Source organism: Crocodylus siamensis, chromosome 3 (assembly GCF_052110815.1).
Source record: "Crocodylus siamensis isolate JL-2025a chromosome 3, ASM5211081v1, whole genome shotgun sequence".
NCBI classification, from domain to species: domain Eukaryota; kingdom Metazoa; phylum Chordata; order Crocodylia; family Crocodylidae; genus Crocodylus; species Crocodylus siamensis.
Window position 1 is genome coordinate 248,142,760 of NC_143397.1, and position 24,066 is coordinate 248,166,825.

The window sequence follows — 24,066 nt, forward strand, 5'->3', positions numbered from 1 at the left end:
TGGCTAGACAAAGCCCCGGCTGGGACAAGCTATTTGGGGCTGGTCCTGCTTTGCACTGGGGGTTGGACTAGATGACCTCCTGAGGTCTCTTCCAACCCTATTTTTCTATGATTCTATAATATGCAGGACAAGCTATTTTCAAAATTAAACTGAATTTCCTATAAATTAGGTCAAACTAACCAAGTACTTGCTATGTGCAGGCTTTAACTCAGGAAATCACCTGTTTTTTTCAGTCAGTGATATTCAAAGTACTTTCAAAATTAACTGCATTTCAACCAAGAACAGAACATGACTATTTTGCATTATTAATTGTTTTTATGGTTTAGATACAAAAACATTTTATCAGAAATAAACTGCAAGTCCATGATGAAAATCTGAAGCTCTGTACATGCAAGGATTAAGGATCTCTCAACTCTGTTAGTATTTACTTCCAATTTTTTGTACATGTTCATTCAGAGTACCATATTAGGATATTTACAAACATTGGTCTATTTTAATACATATTAACAAAAATCATTTCTGGCATTTACAGGTCACTGAAAAACAAAATAAACCCACCTCCAAAAGAACAGTTCATCCGGTTGATATACTGGTTTGGTTTCATTCCAAGATATTTGATAGTTATTATTCAAACAGATGGGTACAGAAGCCCAGGAATCAAATCATACCCAACTTATGGCATTTAGAATTATGCATACTGCAGCAAACATTTCTGGTATACCTTTGATTAAAGCTCAAGACTTGTAATTTCCTTACTAGGGATACAACCTGCAGACATATTGGCATGTATATTAGCCACAAGTAGTCCCACTGACCTCACCAGGAGTATCCATTTGCAAAGGTAGATGTACACTGCAAGCATTTATAAGAGTAAACAGATCATTTTTCTTGATAATCCAGGTTATTTTTTGATAGCAGGAATGCACATACAGTTTTGTTATTCTCAGGATAAATGGCTTAGAACTGACCAGCTATATTACTGAAGAATCGCAGGACATGAATTAGAAATGTTCTTAGAAGTGGCAGAATATTTTCTCTCACAAGTGTAACACCTGAGCATTTTTCAGCAGGAAGCTGTGCACGGCTCAGCGTTTAGGATGTCTAGAACAACAGCCAGATCAGCGGTCAAACAGCTAAGTCTGACTTCACAGAGGAGCTGAGAGCAGTTTAAAGTTCTGTTAGCATCCAGCTTGGGTCTCATCTGCAAACCACAAAAAACTGTGATTTGGCTTTGGCAATATTGTGTAGCCCTCCTACAATTATTGGCCTAGATTTCCTGCACAGAGTGTTCCACTGCCTGTTCTTCAAGAGGCTGCATAGCTTCCTGCACATACACGATGAACTCCGAGGCCTCTCCACCCTGCGTGTATACCGTCACTGTCTCAATACCTTCCACTTCATCTGATGAGACGACTAGGTGATGCTGTTCAGAGAGCTCTACTGAAGCCTGCTGCTGAATCATCACAGTGTGATTGGCTGATTGCTCCTCTTCTTTCACCTAAGAGGAAATTGAAAAGACTTTAAATTCTTCATCTTTTAAATAAATAAAAGATCCTGTGGTGATTGTAGCACAGACATCAGATGCACACCCTGGAAATCAGACAGGTACTTCTTGAAAGATGATGTCAGCAATATATTGTAAATTTATCATATGCACCTCTGACTAGTATGGGTTTATCATGTATTTTGTAAGTTTGACACTGTATCTTAATTATATGCACCGAAAGAAATTCAGTTCTATAAAGATATTGTACACTGTGAACCAGATCGAAGTTTACCTTTTAGGCACCTCCATTTCAGTCTCACAACAGCTAAAATTTAGGATCCTGACCCCAGGAAGCTGATCCAAATTGACAGGATTAGGAACCTAGGTTGCCTATACAGCAAAGCGGACAACAGGTATTTCTCAAAGCTAATCCCAAATACCTAGTTACCAAGGACAGGCGGTGCCCACAGATACCCAAGAGGAAACACTGGGCACAGGGGCATGTCTGAATTCCCATTGCTCTTTCAAGTGTAGGTGTCTGACCCAGGGCTGAAAGGAGGTACTCCCAGTATCTCTGGATCCAGGTCACTCAAAGAGATGGTGCCTATCAGAACCATGGTGGCTAACTAGAGAAAACACAATGTAAAAAGCTCCATCCACACTCATTCTTAAACACTAATGGCAGTACTGCCCACCTTTGGCTTATTAACTTACTAGTGAAAGCACATGCAAAGGAAAAGTGGACTTTGGTCTTAAGTGGCTCTCATTCTGAGGGGTCTCAAAACAATAGCACTCTCCCACTTTCCAAGAGAGCGTCCTAAGTACTATACTATGGGCTAGGTTGGGTGAGGCTGCCCCTCAATTCCTCTCATTATAGCTGGCACCCTAGACACACTTGCCAAGAGTACAAGATTCACAGAATCAGGTGGAGAGCAAACAAGAGGGACTGTGATGGTAGCTGACAGGCAGGACAGACCTGCAGGTGGAGGGGTGGGGGGGTTTGCAGTGGTGCAGTTGCACCCCACTTTGATTCCTGATCCAGCCAAAGTTGAAAACCAATTGCCTGGCAGCAGCATTTCTATTCAGGCAGCAGTGAGAAACTCAACTGACTTATGGCTCATTATAATCTACTTGATTCCTTTTAAATTCTTCATTCCACAGGTATTAAAAACCCTCTCTCTTTTTTAATACTGGTGATGTTCCACTAATCAAGCTGTTCTTTCTTCAGCAATTCTGCTATCTATTAGTTGAGCCTGGTAATGTAGCTTCTATTTAGCAACACTGCATATTGAACATATGCACATTTGAATGAAGCTGTATTTGTTTGTGCTTCAGTTTTAAATGGATGAATATAGGCCTAAGTCCGTGGCTTTTAGTAAAGAATCTCATTTCTTTTTAATTGGAGAAAAATGTGTTGTGTTATATAGGATGATACTGCAGCATCTGCACTCCCCCTTTAAAAAATCCTTGATCCACCTATGTTGGTGGGCACTAGGAAGAGGAAGAGTCTTGATTGCAGGCTACTTTTGCCAGGTTATTTCTGGTTTTTAACCAAGGACTCTCAACTCTGTTAATAAATGCACAAATAACATTTTTGGATCATGTTCCAGAAGCATTTCCATTTCCATGCTCTGCACAGGGAGACTAGCTTAATTTAGGGTAATGGATTCCATGTCAGGTGCATGGGCTTAAAAGACAGGACTTCTGGTGCTTAACTGGAGGTGCCAAATTTGGGCTTTGTATAATATCCCTTCCTAAAGCTGCATATTGCCATGATGAACTGTTTCAGCTTACTCCCTCCCACTAGCTTATTGAATGAGATTATGCTACGGTTGCTATTACAGTGGCTCGCCAACAGGTACCTCTTGAATGAAGTCTTGCACATTATTCATGCATTACTGACAAAGCGTGAGAATCTGAGGGGTTTTTTGAAAAATTCAAGTTTTTTTTAAAAATTGGCAAATAGTTGTAATGAAACAAAAGTCAGAGCATTTCAACCAGCTCTACTGACCACCAAATTCCACACTAAGAACATGGAACTCAATTGATTTCAAGAAAAGATCTCTGTTTACTACCAACCCTATACAATACGCATTCACAAACTAAACAGTGCTTCAGTCATAGGATCGGAGGATAGCAGGGCTGGAAGCAACATCACAGATTCATCTAGTCTAGCCCCCTGCTCAAGGCAGGATCCCAGCCAAGCGTCTGTCTAACCTGCTCTTCTAAGGATGAAGACTTCACAACTTCTGTAGGCAGCCTGTTCCAATGCTTGATCACCCACATAGTGAAGAAGTTCCTTCTAATTTCAAACTTAATTTTTTCCTGCTACAGCTTGAGGCCACTGATCCTAGTTCTGTCCTGTACAGCCACAGAGAAAAGCTCACTGCCACCCTCTTGTGGGAGACAGAGGCAAAACCCTTGTACAGTAAAGATACATCACCATCCACTTCATCCACAGCAATGTCACCTTATCATAGAAAAAAATCAGGCTGGTCAGGCATGACTTGCTCTTGGTGAATCCATGCTGACTGTTCCTGACCATCTTCTTCTCCCTCTAGGTACTTCACAAGAGATTGCTTGAGAACCTGCTCCATGACCTTTCTGGGTATCAAGGTCAGGCGGACTGATCTGTAGTTCCCTCGATTCTCCTCCTTCTTCTTAAACATGGACACTATATTTACCATTCTCCGATCATTCAGGACCTCATCCAATCTCGGTGAGTTCTCCTCTTCCCTTCGGACTTGCTTCCCAAAGGATCCTGCCCACCAGATCCCTGTGTCTAAGTCTGCTTTTCTGAAGCCCAGTGTCCCTATTCTGCTACTCTCCTTCCTTCCTTCCCTTAGGATCTTGACCTCTATTATCTCATGGTCTCTGTCACTCAAGTCACCTTCCACCTCCACACGCTCAACCAATTCCCTCCTGTTTGTGAGCAGCAGGTCAAGAAGAGATCTCCTCTTCACTAGCCTCTCAACCATGTGAACCAAAAAATTATCCCCAATGCACTCCAGGAATTTCCTGGACTTCTTGTACACTGCTGTGTTTCCCTCTCAGCAGAAGTCCCCAGTCCATCATCAGCAAATTACAAGGCTTCAGCAATTTTAAACAAGTACACTGTCTCAAATGATGTTACAATAAAAACAGAGCACATGAAGTACAAAGGGATGAAATCTTTTTTTTTTTTTGGAAAGACACAGGCGCTGTTCTGTATACACTAGTGATGTGCTCACTAAAGAGGGTCATTGTATTTGCAAAGCTAGATGGTAAAGGCCAACCCACCTGCTGCATATAACTAATATAGGATCTGTCTTCTCTTTTTAGAAAACTGATAGTTTTTATTTAAGCCTTGTTTCTGTTTCATTTAAGCTGAGCAAATGTTTTGCGAAATGAGCCTCCAAAGATAAATCCTGATTTATTTCACAATGGAAGAATGTAACTGAAAGAATTTTTAGGAGGAGATATTAACTCAACAATAAATGCTCTTCTTGTATCACAAACTGTATCTATAAATCCCCTGTTTACAACAACACAGAACAAGGAAAGAAATGCTAGCTCAGCTAGACCCTATGATGGACAGCAAAAGTCTTTGGTATTTTGGGTAAGTATATAAAAGATAGTAAAAGGAGATAACTAGAGACTGATACACCATTATTGTCTTGTATTATATTGCATACTAGGGCTCAAAGTAATTGTTTTGTTTCTTCAAAGGCAGAATCTGGCTCTGTATCTGATAGTAGCCCCAAACTTAAACTGACTTAATACAAGTTAGAAAAGGAAACAAGTCAGCCATATACAACGCATGGTCTCTACAAAGTTAAGCAAATCTGAAAAGCACTTGTCAATGGCCTTAGCAGAGAGGAGGTGTCCCACTAGGTCTTCTCCAATTCTCATGCTGCTAAGCAAGTTCAAGAAAATACAGCAAAGATCAATATACTTATCCGCACTGCATGAAAACACCACAGTAAAGGGTCTGAGTGCGTGCGAGTCTTCAGGGCAGGAGCTAGAAAGGAGAAAAGCAGCCTTAGAGGCATCTTGTCTTTTTGATTTTCTTTTCTAACTTTGTGGTTTTTCTAAGCATCCATTCTCATCTCTGTAATTTTTTTCTTTTTTTCAGTCCATGTTAAATCCTTTTGGATCAAACAGAATTTTTAGAGACCAACAGCCCCTTAGGACTTGAATTCATACCCCACTGAACTTCTGCTTGATTCATCAGGCTATAGAAACCCTTTGCTCAAACAATAACAAGTATTTTTTTTAAGTGTTAAATTATTTAGAGGGTCCCCCACATTCAGTATGGTTGTGATATACAAGTTCCTTCTAGTACAGGATTTAACTCCTGATCTTCTTTGTCGTGTCTCCAGTCCAACCTTCCTTTCTAGTCTGTTCCCAATATTCTGCACAGGACACTGTGTCGGGTGTTGGTGTTGCCAGATCTTGTGGGGCACATTGCGGTGCTACAGGGTATTCCAGGAAATGATCCATGGTTTGCTTCTCCTGACAACAAACACATTGATTAGTTGCATAGAGGCCCTATAATTTCATGAGAGTTGCATCTTCTGAGACCCACTCTCAATCTGTTCAGGCTCTGTCATGTATGCCATCTGTAGCTGGAGCCATGTGCTAACTCTTCACTGGGGGTAATTCCTCACTGGCTCCATTCAACAGCTTTGTCACCTAGTTTCTCCCATTCTTTTTGCTACAGGGTAGTTCTGCCTGATTCTGGTGGTGTGGTCAATGGTAGAGGACAAAAAGCTATTTCTCAATAAGAGATGACAGTGCACTGGTTGAAGTCAATATAGCAGGTGGTGGTCATCAGACTCTTGTACCTGCTGGTCAATGTTGCCTGCTACTTTTCTCCTGATGTAAGGGGGTATGCCTGATAGTCCGTAAAGGCAGGGAACAAGGGTGCGTTTTAGGTACCCGCCAACTCCTGATAATGCTTACTATCATCACTGATTTTGAAACAGACCAGCAGAAATGTACTGCTATGGAGTTTTGGCTAAGTAAGGATTACAAGGGAAGGCCTGGATGTGGCAGTGGTAGAAGTGCAGGGCAATGCTCATGCTCTGGCTAAATTCAGCTCACAGTTTCATAGTTTCTAGGGTCGGAAGGGACCTGAGCAGATCATCTAGTCCGACCCCCTGCCATGGCAGGAAAGAGTACTGGGGTCAAACGACCCCAGCAAGGTGTTCATCTAACCTCCTCTTAAAGACCCCCAGGGTAGGAGCCTGCACCACTTCTCTTGGAAGTTGGTTCCAGACCCTAGCCGCCCTGACCGTGAAGTCGTGCCTCCTGATATCTAATCCGAATCTACCCTCTGCCAGCTTGTGACCGTTATTCCTGGTCACTCCTGGCGGTGCCCGGGGGAACAGGGACTCCCCCAATGTCTGGCTAGTTTATAACAGGCCATGAGATCCCCCCTCAGCCTTCTCTTCTGGAGGCTGAACAGGTTCAGGTCCCGTCGCCTCTCTTCATAGGGCCTGCCCTGCTGTCCCCTGATCATGCGAGTGGCCTCCTCTGGACCCCCTCCATGCTGTCCACATCCCTCTTGAAGTGTGGCGCCGAGAACTGGACGCAGTACTCCAATTGTGGCCTGACCAGTGCCGCATAGAGGGGGAGGACCTGCTTGAGGTGCATCTGTGGATGCATGACAAGGTGCGGTTGGCCTTCCTAACTGCCTCCCCACACTGCCGGCCCATGTTCATCTTGGAGTAAATGATGACTCCAAGATCCTCTTCAGCCTCCATGCTGACAAGAGGGGAGTTCCCTAACCTGTAGGTATGGTGCCAGTTGTTCCTCCCCAGGTGCATCACCTTGCACTTGTCTGTGTTGAGTCCCATCCTATTCTCATCCGCCCACCCTTGTAACCTGTCTAGGTCTGATTGTAGCCTGTTGCTTCCTTCTAGTGTGCCCACGTCCCCCCACATGTTAGTGTCATCAGCAAATTTGAACGGGGTGCTTTTTACCCCCTCGTCTAAATCACTGATGAAGATGTTGAACAGTGCGGGCCCGTGGACCGAGCCCTGTGGAACCCCGCTGCCCATGTCCTTCAAGGTTTCATAGATTTCATAGACATCAGGGCTGGAAGGGACCTCGGGAGATCATCGAGTCCAGCCCCCTGCCCGAAGGGCAGGAAGTCAGCTGGGGTCGTAGGATCCCAGCAAGAGAAGCATCCAATTTACTCTTGAAGGTGTTCAATGTAGGTGCTTGAACCACCTCCGCTGGCAGACTGTTCCAGACCTTGGGGGCTCGGACAGTAAAGAATTTCTTCCTTATGTCCAGCCTGAAACGGTCTTGCAGGAGTTTATGACCGTTCGCCCTAGTCATCCCTTGGGGCGCTCTGATGAACAAACGTTCCCCCAGATCCTGGTGGTCAACCCTGATAAACTTATAGGTGGCCATCAGATCACCCCTGAGCCTACGCTTTTCCAGGCTAAAGAGTCCCATGCCTCTCAGCATATCACTGTAAGATCTGTTTTCCTGACCTCTGATCACGCCCATGGCTCTCCTCTGGACTCTCTCAAGCTTCTCCACATCCTTTTTGAATTGTGGAGCCCAAAACTGGATGCAGTACTCCAGCTGTGGCCTCACGAAGGCCGAGTACAAGGGGAGAATGACGTCCCGGGATTTGCTCCAGAAGCATCTATGGATGCAAGCCAGCGTTTTGGTCGCTTTACTAGCCGCAGCGTCGCATTGGAGGCTCATGTTCATCTTGTGGTCAATGATGACCCCCAAGTCTCTTTCTTCTCTAGTGCTATCCAACGTAACACTGCCGAGCCTATAAGGATGCTGCAGGTTTTTCCTCCCAAGGTGGAGAACCTTGCATTTTTCGGTGTTAAACACCATCAGGTTCTCATTTGCCCATTTGCTGAGCTTGTCCAGGTCAGCCTGGATCACCCGCCTATCTTCCAGCGTGGATGCTTTGCCCCACAGTTTGGTGTCATTTGCGAACTTGGCCAGTCCACTCCTGACTCCAATGTCCACATCATTAATGAAGATGTTGAACAGGATGGGTCCCAGGACAGAGCCTTGAGGGACCCCACTGGTCACAGGGTACCACGATGACTGACTGCCATCAATCACAACCCTCAGGTCTGACCACGGAGCCAGTTTCCCAGCCAGTGGATCGTGGTGGAGCCAAAGCTGCAACTGGCCGGTTTGGCCAAGAGGTGATCATGGGATACCAGATCAAAAGCTTTTTTGAAATCAAGATATATGACATCAATCTCTTCTCCCTTGTCCAGGTGATAGGTCACCTGGTCGTAGAAGGAAATGAGATTGGTCAAAGAAGACCTACCCGCAACAAACCCGTGCTGGCTATCCCTTAGGATGTTAGCCTGGGCCAGTCCATCAAGGATGGCCTCCTTAATAAACTTTTCTAAGATCTTCCCCAGGATAGAAGTCAGGCTAATGGGCCTGTAGTTAGCCGGATCCACTCTCCTCCCTTTCTTGAAGATCGGCACCACATTGGCCTTCTTCCAGTCTTCGGGCACTACACCAGAGCACCAGGAGTTTTCAAAGATCCGTGCCAGGGGCTGGGCTATGACGTTCGCCAGCTCCTTGAGTACCCTGGGATGCAGATTGTCAGGGCCGGCTGACTTGAAGGTATCCAGCTTCTCAAAGTGTTCCTTCACGAGGTCAGCATTTATGGAGGGTAGGGGATCCCCATCACCCGGATCTCCCTGTCCCATAGCAGGCATGGGCGTCCCATGTGACTGATGAAAGACTGACGCAAAGTAACTATTTAATAGGTTGACTTTTTCCTGGGCGTCAGTTGTCAGTTGCCCCATCTGGTTTAGCAGGGGTCCAACGTTGCCCTTGCTTGTCCTCTGGCTCCCCACATATCTGAAAAAGGACTTTTTGTTGTCCCTGGTGCTTGAAGCTAGTTGGAGTTCAGTTGCAGTCTTGGCTTTCCTGGTTTGCTCCCTGCAGGACCGGACCAGTGCAGAATAATCCTCCTTGGAGGTGAATCCCGTCCTCCATCCTTTGTAGGCTTTCCTTTTTAGCCATAGGAAGTCCGCTAGGTCCCTGGAGAGCCAGGAGGGCTGCTGTGCCTCCTTGCTGCCTTTCCTCCGTGTTGGAATAGATTTAGCTTGTGCACTGAGGATCGCCTCCTTGAGAAGCAACCACTCTTCTTGAACTCCCATCTCCCTGGGGTCATGGTCCCTAAGGGCCTGACCAACAAGCCTCTTGAGCTTGTCAAAGTCAGCTTTTTTGAAGTCAAGGACTTCTGTGTTGCTGACTGACTTGCCAGCTTTACAGCGGATGGTGAAGGTGATCAGCTCGTGGTCGCTGTCACCCAGCTTCCCATCGATCACTAGGTCGCTGATTAGGTCGTCCCCTGTAGCCAGTATCAAGTCGAGCAGCGCTTTGCCTCTCGTTGGCCCACAGACTTCTTGAGTCAGGTAGAGGTAATCCACGCACGAGAGAAAGCTTTGTGACTGCTTGGATTTTGCTGAGTGATCTTCCCATGAGATGTCTGGGTAATTGAAGTCACCCATGACAACCAAGGTCCTGGAGCAAGCGGCCTCAGTCAGTTCTGGCGAACTCCTGGTCAAGCTCAGGACTTTGAGTGGGAGGTCTGTAGTAGACTCCCACCGTTGTGTCCCCTGTGCCGTATTCCCCACGAATTTTTACCCAGAGGGTCTCTAGCTGTCCATGCCGGTTGCCAACATCAGCTTGCAGGGACATGTAGCTTTTCTTCACATAGAGAGCTACACCCCTGCCCCTTTTGTCAACATGATCCCTCCTGTACAGGGTATAGCCCTCTATACCCGTGGCCCAGTCATGGGTGGAGTCCCAACAGGTTTCCGTTATCCCAATGATGTCATAATTCTTTGCACTGAGCAGGAGGATGAGCTCCTCCTGCTTGTTACCCAGGCTCCTGGCATTAGTGCACAGGCAGGCAAGTGTCCCCTTGGGGGCTCTTGCCTTGCCCACAGATTGTGCCAGGGCTGGGGCAGGGGTGGGCTCCCTTAAGTGCCTTGGTCTGCTGGCTTTGCAAGATTTGCTCAGCAGGCCAGCAGGCCAGTAGTGGCAGTAGTCCCCCAGTCCCCCAGCGGGCTTAGTTTAAAGCCCAGTGGAGCAGGTCAGCCAGCCTGGCTGAGAAGAGCCTCCTCCCCAGGGGAGAGAGGTGGAGGCCATCTCTTCCCAGCAGCTCGCTGCCTCTCTCGCCAAAGAGCGGGCTGTGGTCATGGAAGCCAAAGCCTTCCCGATGACACCAGCTCTGCAGTCTTTGGTTCACTATGTGGATCCTCCTCTCCCTCCTCAGCCCATAGTCCGAGACTGGGAGGATCAACAAAAACACCACCTCAGCTCCCAGACCCCTAAGCCCCGCTCCGAAATCCCTGTAGCACCTCATGACCTGGCTGGGCATGCTCCGAGCCGTGTCATTGGTGCCCACATGAATAGGGAGCATGGGATAGTGGTCTGTGGGCCGGAGGAGCTGTGGGAGCCTCTCCGCAATGTCTCGGATGCGGGCCCCCGGGAAGCAGCAGACTTCCCGGGCTAAGGGGTCGGGGCGGCAGATTGCCCCCTCAGTGCCCCACAGGATGGAGTCTCCCACAACAAACACCCTTCGCTTTGTCTTGGGGAGAGCGGGGGCAGTAGCTGTGGTTGAGCCTGGGTTGCCTGCGGGAGCCGGCAACTGAGCAGGCTCTGCTGGGGCTGCAAGAGGTGCGAACCTGTTGCTAAGCTCTGGCGAGGGAGGGGCCTCGGTGCAGCGGGCCTTCGGGCCCTTGACCACCTTGGTCCATGCCCCTGACTGGGCAGAGCGGGAGGTCCCAGAGTCCTCCTTAGTCCTGGAGGGAGATGGTGCTCTACCCTGTGGCTCCAGGGGGAGAAGGGCCTGGCAGTAGGAGTCTATCTCCTGCTCGCAGTCCCTGATGGCATGCAGTCTCTGGACTGTGGCCTGGAGCTCCTCCAGTTGGCGCGCCAGAGACCCCAGTAGGGAGCAGACCCTGCGAGGGGAGGTGGCCATGATCCTGGGCCCCCGAACCTGAAAAAGGGACAGGCAGCCCCCGCAGCCAAAAGCCAGGGGCTCCATCTGCATGGAGCCTGGAACCATGGGCTCCGTCTGGGCGGCCGTCTCTGAGGTGCCCGATGAGGGGGCCGCAGAGCCTGAGGGGACCCTCGGTGTGCAGCGCGTGCCCATCTGTGTCATGCCTCTGGTAGGCTGGCTATGGCTGGGACTGACTACTCTGGGGGGTTTGCATGCAGGGTCTCGTGCCCTGCCACGCCCTCTCCTGCGCGGACTCCGTGCTAACTCAAGTGCCTGTTTACGAAGCCTGTTCACGCAGCTCCGGGCGCGGGGCTCCCTGGGGGGCTGGGCCAAGTAGGGGCCTGGGCGGGGGCTTGACCCGGCCCGGCTCCACGCAGCCACCTCCTCCCAGGGAACAAGGAGTTAACCCCTTCCCACCACGAGCCCACTTACCTCCGGCTGTGCTGGGGGTTCGCAAGGGGCTCTGCGGCTGCTGAGGGGTGTCTGGGGGGCTTCGGGGGAGTGGGGGTGCTTCACCCGCGCGTCTCTCACCACTCCGGAGCCTAACTGAGCTTTTTTTTCCCTGTTTGGTGGGCCCTTTTAAACTGTGCGCATGCGCAGTGGGCTTGCCATCGGGGAAAGCTGATTTCTCAGGCCAGGGGGGGCCCTGCCCTACAGGAGGGGGGACTGGTGAGTACCCCCTCCTTCTCTTCTTTCTCCCTGGGGGGCTGGGCCAAGTAGGGGCCTGGGCGGGGGCTTGACCTGGCCTGGCTCTACGCAGCTGCCTCCTCCCAGGGAGCGAGGAGTTAACCCCTTTCCACCATGAGCCCACTTACCTCCGGCTGTGCTAGGGGTCAGCAGGGGGCTCTGCGGCTGCTGGGGGGGTGGGTTGAGAAGGACCCATCCACTACCACCCTCTGGGTGCGGCCCTCCAGCCAGTTGGTGACCCATTTGACTGTGTGGGTGTCTACACCACAGCCCCCCAGTTTCTTAATGAGAACGGGGTGAGAGACAGTGTCAAAAGCCTTCCGGCAGTCCAGGAAGTCTATATCCACTGCTACCCCTGCATCTAATGATCTGGTGATCTGATCGTAAAAGGCCACCAGGTTGGTCTGACAGGACCTGCCACTGATGAACATGTGTTGGTTGCCCCTAAGCATGCAGTCCCCTGCTGGCCCCTCCTGGATGTGTGCCAGAATATTTTTCTCAAACAGCTTGCCTAGGATCGAGGTAAGACTAACTGGCCTATAGTTTCCTGGGTCCTCCTTCCTCCCTTTTTTGAAGATGGGAACCACGTTGGCCCTCTTCCAGTCTCCCAGCACCACTCCTGAGCACCACGAGTGCTCGTAAAGCCATGCCAGGGGTCTTGCAATGACCTCGGCCAATTCCTTTAGAACTGTAGGGTGGAGATCATCCAGACTGGCTGACTTGAATACGTCCAGCCCCTCCAGAAGCTCCCTAACTAAATCCTCGCTAACCCGTGGCCCAGGTGTGTCTCCCCCAGGGCCCGAGGGGGGCCCAGCAGGGAGGTGGCTGTTCTGGTCCCTACTTAGGAAGACGAAGGCAAAGAAATCATTAAACATGTTAGCTTTACTGTCTGGTGTGACGACCAAATTTCCCAACACGTCCTGCAAGGGCCTCACATTACCCGGGACCTTCTTTTTACCCCCTATGTATTTAAAAAAGGACTTCTTATTGTCCTTAATCTGGGAAGCTAGTCCCAGTTCCATCTCTGCCTTGGCCTTCCTAACTACCTTCCTACATCCCCGAGCAACTACAGAATAATCCTCCCTGGTGATGACCCCTTCTTTCCATTGGGAGTAAGCCTCCTTTTTAGCAAGGAGACATTCCTGGAAGCTTTTGGTGAGCCATGGAGGCTTGTGTGCTCTCCTGCTCCCTTTGATCCTCATTGGGATTACCTTCCTTTGCGCTTGGAAGATCGTCTCCATAAGGAGCGACCACTCTCCTTGGACATCTGGCTCCCCCTCCCCTCCAGGACCTCAGCACTTCTCCAACTATCCTCCTTAGCTCGCTGAAGTTTGCCCTCCTAAAATCTAGGGCCGCTGCCTTACTGCAGGCCTTTGCTACCTTGCGCTGGATGGTGAATTCCAGCAGGCGATGATCGCTGTCACCCAGGTGGTCGAGCATCCGCAGCCCCCTCACCAGGTCATCACCCGTGGCCAGCACTAGGTCTAACAAGGCGTCTCCCCTGGTGGGGCTGTGCACCTCCTGGGTTAGATGGAGGTCCTGCACTCTGGCTAAGAACCTGCGTGAGCGTTCAGACCTGGTTGACTGCTCTTCCCAGCAGATGTCCGGGAAGTTCAGGTCCCCCATGACTACCACTTCCTTAGCCTTCACTACCTCTGTGAGCTGACCCAAGAATTTCTGGTCAAGCTCTTCTCCCTGGTTGGGAGGTCTGTAGTAGACTCCCACCGTTAAGTCTCTTTCCCCTTGACTGCCTTGTACTCTAACCCAAAGCACTTCAGAGTGCCCCTCCCCTGACTCCTTGCTAATTGACGAGGATGTGTATTCCTCCTTAATATAGAGTGCCACACCCCCACCCCTCCTTCCTATCCTGTCCCTCCTGTACAGCCTATAGCCCTTGACATTCACCGCCCAATCATGTGTCTTCTCATGTTACCAGAGCATGGGTGGATGCTTTGACTAGAAAAATCAGCTCTGAAACATTCAAGACTGATACGAGAGACTAACTTTGTAAAGAAAAAGAGCGATTCTGGATGCCGAATTTGAGTCTAATTTTCCAGGTTTGGCTGCAGGACCTTTATATTTGAGACATCTATTGTGTCTCAAATTGAGACACCCAAAACCTTGTGTCATTTTGAAAGTCTCGGCTTACGTCTTTTAAAATAGTGAGACACATTCAACTCCATCAGCACCACACCAGGTCACATTTGGAAGACCCCCTACACAAATTGAAAACATAATTTTTTTTTTTTAAACAATGAAAGGTTAAATTTCACAGAAATTATCAGGCCAGACAAAGACAAGTGAATCCAGAAATAAATCTCCCTTGCATTATCAGAACCCCTTGTCTTGACATTAATTGCTCTTGTAGTTGATTCAGTGTATTAAAAAATGGGTTCCACATAAAATGCATTCAAAATTACAGGAGTCAGACAAAAATTTAATCACTAGAGAATTCAAATAGGGAGCTGAATTTGAAAATGTAATCTAATTAAGAACCCATGGCTACCTGGCAAATCTGAACACAAACAATGTAGTTTAATATAAGTGGTATACAGATGCCCCTACTTAAGTATTTATGCATGAAGACTAGGCTTTTAATACTGGAATTTACTTTAACTTGTATTTTGGTACTGGAGCAAACACCATCTACCAACAACGGGCCTCAGCCCAGAAAGTAATACTACAATTATTGAGAGCTGCAAGCAAGTATACTGTAGTCTGAACAGGAGTTTGGTTGCCTAGTTTCAGTCTCTCTAAATCAAAACCAATAAAGTAGTCTTGTGTGCGTACATAAATAATAAAGAAGGGGAGATAAATAAAAAACAGCTGACATGAAAATGAAACGAAACCAGAATCTCATTCAATGTCATGCCAGCAATTTACTACTTATTCAATTTTATATTCTTTTGAAATGAAAATGGCCAATAAAGAAAGCTACTTTAACCTCCCCACTTGCCTTTAGACACAGATTTTTATAGTCCTTGTCATGCAATGTGAAGATGAATAATGCTTTTACTTGTGGTGTTCCCAGCTTTTGGTGTCTTTTTTGGACACCTATCCATAATCCTTTTAGTCTGACAAATCACCATGTTACTTTGAGTTTATATATTTCAAATCACTTCAGTGTTTATGCACATTCTACTTGGTTCCTATTAGATTGCTCCATTGAGCATAATCTTGAAATGTTAATGTATATGCTTCATGCGGAAGAAACAGTGGGCAGCTGCCACAAAAATGAATGAAGATGCCACTTCCAATTCTTTCTTACAGGCATCTCCATTCTTTTCAAGGCCAGGATTCATAGGCTCTTTTCTGTTTAGGAGTCAGCTCAAAGACACGTGGCCCAACGTCCTTCTCTGAAAAATAGCAATAAGAATTTGAAGGTAGGCCTGGCTGGCAATTAAATCATATCTCAGTCCTTGCATGGATATGCCCTGAGGAGTAACAGCCAGATAATAATTGACTGTTAAAATGCCTAAACATGACCTTGCTGAATTATTAGCACTTAAGTCACAAGAACAATCCAAATCCACCCAGCTCAGCAGCCAGAAAGCCTCTTAGGATCTCAAAATCTATTCAATCTTTTCAGGCATTTTGGCCTGAAAATCTCTCTAGGCACTTAGACATGGGTTACCCTGCATGGTTCAAAGTGATCCAACACCAGCCACGGAGGCACCTCATTTCCACTTCTGTTATGCTGCTAGGTACACCTAAACCACAGGCAAGCCCCTTTTTTTCTTAAGATGAAGTCATGGTACGTCTTCCAACTGCTTGCTGCTGAAAGCAAACACAGAACTCACATAATCCTTTTTTTTTTTAAGGCAATAATGGTAGTACCCATCTTTTGCCTAACAATTTAATGCTAAGAGCACTTGCCCAGAAAATGGAAGGCCTGTGTTACTGGCTCAGCTCACCCTGAGAAGATTCAAGCCCGTATCTCCCATTTGTCAGCAGGATGAGACCCAACCTGAATGGGGACCCCTGTCTCCCTACTGAAGCTGTCCCACTAAGCAGCCAAAAGCACAAAAAGTCACGGAGCCAGAAGGAGAACAAACACGTGGCAGCAAATCCTTGGGATTGTCACTCTCCAGCAGAATGGAGTCTATCTCTGCTGCCAGAAGTAATTGTTATCCAACCACTGACTGCATAATGCAAAACACATATATATTCCAGCAGGCAGGTTCCCCACCCTCCCAAGCTAGCACCCTCTTTCAACAACCGACTTCCTCTTTTACTTCTCCTGGCTCATTCCCTGGACTCTAATGAATGAGCAAGTGCCTCTGGCCAAGGAAGGCTAGGTCTCCCACTTCTTTAGGTATGTGGTAGGCTATAGTTAAAACTGAGCACTGCCAACAGCAGCTTTGTTCAAGTGAGAGGTCGGGAGAGGGGGAGGGAGCTGTGTCTCAGAAGAAAATCAGTGCTGTTGTCAGATGTTCCGGTTCAGGTCACCATCTCCCCACAAAGTGACCTGAGTCGTGCCACAAGCACTTACCTTGCAGTCCTGAGTCTGATGCCCAAGCTCCAAGGAGGAGCAGGAAATTCAGCAACGTTCCTGTGTATAGTGTTCCTATTGGCCACCTGCAGGCCCCGTCCTGCTGAGTGTCTAAGTGCTCTGGGTTGTCCTGGGGAGGCATCTAGATTCCCCACTGTTCTCTGTATAGGAGGCATAGCTGCTAAGCCATGTCAATGCAGATCACCTTTTTGGGAGAAGGCACCTCAATTTTAGGTTCTGCTGTGCCTACGTGGAGGCAATTTAGGGGCTGATTAGGATCTGAGCCCAAATCTCAATCCCACTGAAGTCAGTGGCAAAACTCCCAAGGGCTTCAACAGGACCAGGATTTGGTTCTTAAATGCAAGAACTGTTACAAATACATATATGTAACTAATAGCTAACAAATATGGTTAGCTGTCAATTAAAGAATTATCACCCCCCCCGAACCAAGACAACCCAGCCATTAGCCATTAATTAATCCAAGTGTAACAGTTATTTAATTAAGAAAGAACAGGAAAACCCACATCACCAGAAAAAGGAAAAAAAAGTAGTAGAAAAAGTTGTTAGTAAAATTGTTGGCTTCTAATTGGAGGGCCTAAGGCTCAGAAGTGATAAATGCCTGTGACTTCCTTTGATATCAATGAGTTCTGGGTGCATAGATCAGATACCAGAGGCCTCACATGCACATACATATGTGCACATATATAAAAGGCAGTAGTACAAGGTTGGTTCCTGTATAGCAGCCTCAGTGGCTTCGTTCAGTGCATTTTTGAAATGACCCAAGAAAAAGAATCTGAATTTGGACAAGATCCTACAGAGGATAAATGGTAAAACAAAAATAAAAAGTTTTAGGGTTTGATCACATGAACCTTATTTAACTACAAACTACAAAGTAGAGGCATTCTCAACGCACAGTATATTGAGCACAACAGGGATTTAATAAACAGTGCAATGTTATTTTGTCTTTTTCGATTTTAGAGGGAAAAATCTATCAGAACCTGAATAACCATGGGGGAAGGGAAGAGCTAGTTTCATGTTTAAATACAATAGGGTTAAAAAGAAGCTGGAAGGGAAGAGCTAGTTTCATGTTTAAATACAACAGGGTTAAAAAGAAGCTGGGCAATCAGGTTAGCCCTTCACAGTGCACAAAGGAAGCAGGTGACATCCGCTCTATTCCAGCAGGAGCTGGTGCATCACTGGGCTCCTCGCCCGAGAGAGGGCAAGTGTGTCTGCACTCCTATTATCCCCAAGGGGTTTCAGTTTTGGTAGCGGTGTTTATGAGAAGCCCTGCCAACAGAAGACAACTCGATAATGGGCATGTCTTGGCCACAACTCCCCTAAGCCAACACCATCCACGTAGGAGGTAGCGTTTGCTTTGTGCCTGAAAGCAGACATTATTAGCTCCCAGCACCAGATGTAAAATTCTTCTCTGTACACAGCTCCCCGATGGGAACAGCATGTGCCTTAAATCACACTGGTGAAAACCAGGGCTGACTGGGGCCCTAGGTGTGGAGATGAAATGCTACTTGCAGTTTTAGACGTGATGGCCACGCTAATACCATTAGGTGCCTGTTTCTGAAGGCATGTAATATTATGAAATTGTATGCTGTGGCTGTCTTCAAACCAATGTGTTATCTTCGCTTTGCATTGCTACTCCTGTCACTTTGAAGCAGGCTGCTCTTGCCACAGCAGGAGTTTACTGGAGCCTGAAGTGACTAGGAAATGAGAGGATCGAGGGAAACAAAATAAAAGGAGAAATGACAAAAGCCAATGTTTTCCCAAGCTTGTTAAAGGGAGTCCAACTATGAGAAAACTGTAACATGTATAACTGCTTAGCTAGTGATATAATAAGGAGATTTATTTATAGTATAATGCAAGTTGTTTCTCATGGTAGGTTAAGAAACAGATAAGCATGCTAACCAGCAGTACCTCGTCTGAACCTAAAGCACAGAGGTAGTTGGGCAATTAGCATTTTAGATATAGGCGTAATCAAATAAGCAACTTTCTCCTGGTTCTTTACATTATTCTTTGCTTAGGAACCCCATCATGGCCTGGGACCGGTTATGCTAGGAGTTATACATACACAAAACAAAACGAAAAAAATACTCCCTGCCCCAAAAAACCTTTAAGCCAAAATGTAAAAGAAGAGAGAACAGATAGACACAGTGGGGAATCAAGTAAACAGAAGAGACAATATTATCCAGTACAATTGGCACTGGCGTTTCTGCCAGTAGACATCATGGGAAATAAGAGTTTTAAGGATAAATTTGAAACAGAGAGACAGTTTTGTGGATGTTTGTGGGGAGTAATCTCTAAGCATGAGAGGCAGCACGGAAAAAGTAAAAAGGGGCTTGTTTGACAATTGAACATGGAGGCAATGAGAGCTGGCATCATGGGCCCACCAAAGGAGGGAGATGATCTCTCAGTAGCAAATGAGAGAGGATAGGTAAGGTGGTGCTTGAAAGTGGAGGCCCTTTAAAGTAAAGACAAGCAACTTGCAATAGAAATGGGAAGACTAGGAGAGGGATACTGTCACAGAGCACGCAGGTGCCCTGCGCCTGAGAGTAGAAACAGTTCGGGAGAGGCCCCTAGTGGCAAGAAGGGGGAGGCTCAGCTGCCAGGTACCAGGGCAGCTAGAGTCACAGGTGCTGGTTGCTAGGACAACCGCTGAGAAGCCCCAGAGCAAGGGGGGGCAGCAGGAAGCCCCAGAGTGAAGGGGGCAGTGAGAAGCCCAGAGCAAAGGGGGGCAGCGACAAGCCCCAGAGCGGGGGTGGGGGGGCAGTGGGAAGCCCCTGAGAGAAGGCCAAATCACAGCAGGGCTCAGGTTGAAACCATGTCAGTACCATCTGCGAGGCTTGGGCTGCGGTATAGGGGAGGAAAGGGAGCTGCAGATAGTGCCCCTGGCACTGGGGCGCATAAAGTGGGCAGCCTCCCGCTAATTACATCAATCAATCAAACAATTAAGATCAAGGCATGGCAGGCGAGTAAGCAGGCGGTTGGCCCATAACAGGAGGGTGGAGTCAGCAACAGAAAGGCTTCAGTAGCGATACTCCTGTCACAGATACAAAGGAGAGAGGGGGAGGAAGAGACTGTCAAAGTGGCAGGCTAGAAGCCTCTGAATTCTGAATGGATATGAGTGGGGCATAATTACATTTGTCAAATATTATAAAAGAGGGTTGCAGGAACACTAACATGGGAGTTTGGACAGGTGCTAGTCATGTGGATGGATATGAGAGGTGTTACATGGAAAGAAGTAGTAGGATTTAGACATAACCTGGATGTGAGGCTCAAGAGAGATCCACCTTGAAAATGGCATCCATTTAGTGGCCTGAGGAGCACTCATGCAGACAGATTAAGGGTGCTGTTTTAGCCATGTTGAGCTTGAGCTGGGGGCTAGATATCAACACAGAAATGTCAGTGAGACAGGATGAGATTTTAATTTGAACAGAAGAAGCAGGCCTACAATAGAGAGGCAATTGTGAGCTTTCTGATGAGACTTTTTCTTGACAGGCTAGTCTTTCCAATACGGAAAGATAGTCATAAATTGTTTCAGATAAGCATCTAGTACTGCCTCAATACTACCTCAGCAAAAAAAAAACCTCTGATGCAGCTGACAGATCAAAAATCAGAGCTCTGTAAAGGTAAAGGAGCAATGGAGTAAAATATTTTGAGCTTTGTTTTTCTGGATTTCTGTGTTCTGAAGAGTCTCTCTTGTTTCTGCCTTTCACCCTACTCATTTGTAGGGTCAGCTGGTTGGATTTTCCTCCCCCCTTTGCTCTGATCAGTAGCATCTTCTGTTCTATCCCAAGTTCATTCAGACCTTTCCCTGACTACCTACTTCCATCTTAGCCTAGGCCTTCATTTTTTCCATCTCCCTCCAATTTTTATCTCCTTCACTCTTCTCATTTCCTTCTTCATTATGCAGGGTAGGCTCTAGTCATCTCAGTCAGGACTCCTTGGTTTTCTCAACAATGAGCCTGACACCCAGTTGTTTCCTTATATCATCATTTATGTTCATGTCTCTGTTGAACACCAAGAATGCATCTTAATATACTCATTTTAGTGTGCTCAAGTGTCCTTCCATCCTTTAATCTCCTTGCCTACATTTCCACTCCATAGGGTAACATAACACCAGTGTTCAATTACTCTATTCCCCACTTCCCTGACACCTTTTTTCCAACACACATACCCCAAGAGTCTTTATATTTTTTGGAGAACAGGCTACAATTGTAATCCACTGAAGGAATGGATGCCTCAACAAAAAAGGCAACAGGAGTGCGCTTTGAGGAGAACTGCTTCTTCAAAAATACAATACTTTAATTATCTGCATACAGCTCTAATGTAGCTCCTACCCCTGGGTTGTGAGGGGTTAAAAAGAGAGGGGTGGGGCCACTCCAAACCCAGGGAAACCAGACCGAGAAAGCTGGGTTTTAAATTGTACTGATGAAAGGGGTAATTTTGTTATCAGACTTCCATGCCGGGTTTTGTGGGTTATATTACAGATTCCAGTTCTAATGCTTACAGGTATAAATAAATCCAACTTGTTTGTAACCTCTTATGAGACTGAGATACTCTGGGGGAAACTGAGTCATCACACCCACATCCCCTTGCCAGAGGGGTTACACTAGTATGAAAAACTCTGGGCACTCAAGCCAAAGGGGGCTGAGAAAGAATTGAATGGGAACTGCCAGTTATACCTGTGGTATGGAGGAGGACAGTAATCAGTGCCCATGTGTACACTATATAGATACTACTGTCAAGTCTCCAATCCTTGATGCACAGTGCAAATGCACACCTAAACTAGCATGCAGGCCACACAGGAACAAGCAGTCAAAAAAAATCAGTAAACCAGTTTTAGATTGCAGGGGTACAGGAAGAGGATGCATTTTCCCTTCTTCATTTTTGGTCTCTACTTTGTCTGCATCTTGTGCAATCACCTCTGTTCTCATTGAGTTGTGGTTCCCCCTTCCCTGCTGTTTCTTCTGCATCTCTACTGTCCTTTAAGAACGATTACTATAACCCTCTCTTGGCTTATTGCCCAGCTATTCCATAATGCGAGGTCACCCCCTCTTTGTTCCTCCCACCTATTCTCCACTTCACAACCGTCTTTAATTTTTTCCTTAATGTATGCAGAGCATGTCAAACTGAATGCCACAAAATGTTCCCTGTTAGCGCTCCCCTCTGCACAAGATTCTGATCAGAGCATTAGACCCAAAGTGGCTCGATACTGAAGAGACTGTACTTCTCCTCTCACACGGCGATCAGCGCTGCAGCGTGGAGCCCTGTCAACCTCCGACCGCTCTGGTATAATGCATCTTTGTTTTCTCTCAGGCACTTGATGTGTTCACTAAAAAGCTCCCATACATTTTCATAGCTGTCATGCAATCAGGTTTTTTTTTTGCAACCTAGACATCAAAAAAACACTTAACCTTGATAACCAGTTCTGTATCCTGGCTTGCAGCCAGGGTTGAATTTATGCAATCTGGGCCCCAGACACAACCCACAAGGGGGCCTGAATGGCCATACGCATATGCCACAGCCCCATCTCTGCTGTGGCTCTGCTGCTCCTTGGGTAGCAGCAGCTTTCAGGTGAAGATGAATGAGGCCAGTTCACATCTCTTTCTGTGACAGTTCCAGGATGTCTCATAACACTGGCAGGAACTGACTATACATATGCCACATTTTCAGCATCCAAGTGGGCTACAAACATAACCTTCCCTAAATGAAAGTTGAGATGGTCTCATCACATGATTCCAGGAGCTGAGACCCTATAACTGGGCTTACAGGTCTATAACCTGGGCATACAGAATCCTTAGCCCAGGGATGCTCAACACCCAGCCCACGGACCAGATCTAGCTCACAGAGCTGTGTCATCCAGTGCCATACGCCTGAAAATCTGGCCTCAGGGAGCGGTGGCAGTGTTAATTGGTGCTCCTCTGTTGCCAAATTTCCGGAGGCGTGGGGAACCTGGCAGACTGGATAGCATGGCTCTGTGCGCTAGACTGGGTGTGTGGGGCTGGGACACGAAAGGACCTGGTCTGGGCATGCAGGGCCAGGCCAAGACTGCAAGAGATCCAGCCCGTGTGACTGACCCTGTGTTACTCATCCAGCCTGCAGAGCCAAAAGATTGAGCACCCCAGCCTTAACCTGTTCCTGACCTCAGCTCCAGTACACAACACAAGCACACCTTGTCGTACGCACCCTCTACCAGCACACAGCACAGCGACAGCTGGACTTGATACCTATCACTACACTGAAGAGGACCCCCAAAAAAAGAGTTATTTGCTCCTGCTCCTTACTGATGTCAGGTTCATAAGTCCTGCTCTCTTCAAGAGGGGCAGAACTGAGCTAATAATGTAGGATTTTATAAATAGTGAGCACACAATGAATAGGACTATGAGACAAGGTACAGGGAGCCCACATGCCAGCAGTGCAGACAGGGTTAGTAAAGGGCTTACCTCCTCCGTGGTGACGAAGGAGCTGGTTAGAAGTAGCTGATATCAAGGCTGCAGCTAGGACAGGATGGGCTAGCAGGGTGAGAAGCTCTACAGCTACAGGAAGCTGCAGAAGAAAAATTGTGGTGACAAAGAAAGGCTTGGGAAGAGCCCTGGGAAGCATAAAGGCCCATAAGGCACAGCCCTTAGTTGCTTAACAGAGGGGGTGCCTTAGTTTGAATTTGGACAACAGGGTTGGCGGGCTCCATTTCTTCCCTCCCTGAAAGCAAATGGCCAAGCGACCCCCAAAGTGGGGAAGGAACCTGCTGCTAGGTGTGCAAACCTTTAGACTCGGGTTCTGCTTTAATGTTTCTCTTACCCCTGGAAGAGGGCAGAGACGAATGGCACGGAGGCTGGAAGTGGCAGATGCATTGCTACGCCTGGCTTGGCTGCAAGGTGTGCTTTAGATACCGACTGAGGTCTCCCACTAACTGAATTTAAAGCATCTCTTCAAGGAAATGGGTAAAACACACTTTAGGGATCAAATATGAAAGGCTCTTTCCTAGGTGAAAGTTAGAAGGGGACTTGCAGAGGAAAAAATACAGTGAATTGTTTTTAATATTAATGTAACACCATACAGAAAAGGTTTATTTTTAAAAACCCCATGTGTTCTACACAATAAAGACTATATATAAAATAGTAAAACCTTAAAAGTATCTGGAAAAGGCAAGACCTTTAATGAAAAATGATATAAGACCAGCACAAGTAGTAGTATTTGAAATAAACTTTGTTTAAAAAAAATAAGAACCAAGCTGCAAGTAAGGACTCAGTGAGGCCATTAAGGAACAAGAGTGGGAATTTAGTGACAGCTGATATATTGCTGATACCCTGAATGAATTTTTTTCACCTCGCAATCCACAAGAGAAGTTGAAGGTCGTAGGACAGAGTGCGGAACAAATTTTCCAGT

General features: G+C 47.0%; 1 protein-coding gene across 3 annotated transcripts in view; it reads right to left on the reverse strand.

The window, feature by feature from the left end:
* Positions 1-231: 231 nt before the first annotated feature.
* Positions 232-24,066, reverse strand: part of ZFAT (zinc finger and AT-hook domain containing) — a 272,893-nt gene continuing 249,058 nt past the window's right edge. For 2 of the 3 annotated variants that reach the window (XM_090040693.1, XM_090040692.1), the window contains one exon: positions 232-1,498. In XM_090040693.1, the coding sequence (XP_089896819.1) occupies positions 1,268-1,498 (231 nt within the window). In that variant the 3' untranslated portion in view covers positions 232-1,267. The remainder of the gene's footprint in view (positions 1,499-24,066) is intronic. The other variant, XM_090040691.1, reaches the window with a different exon arrangement.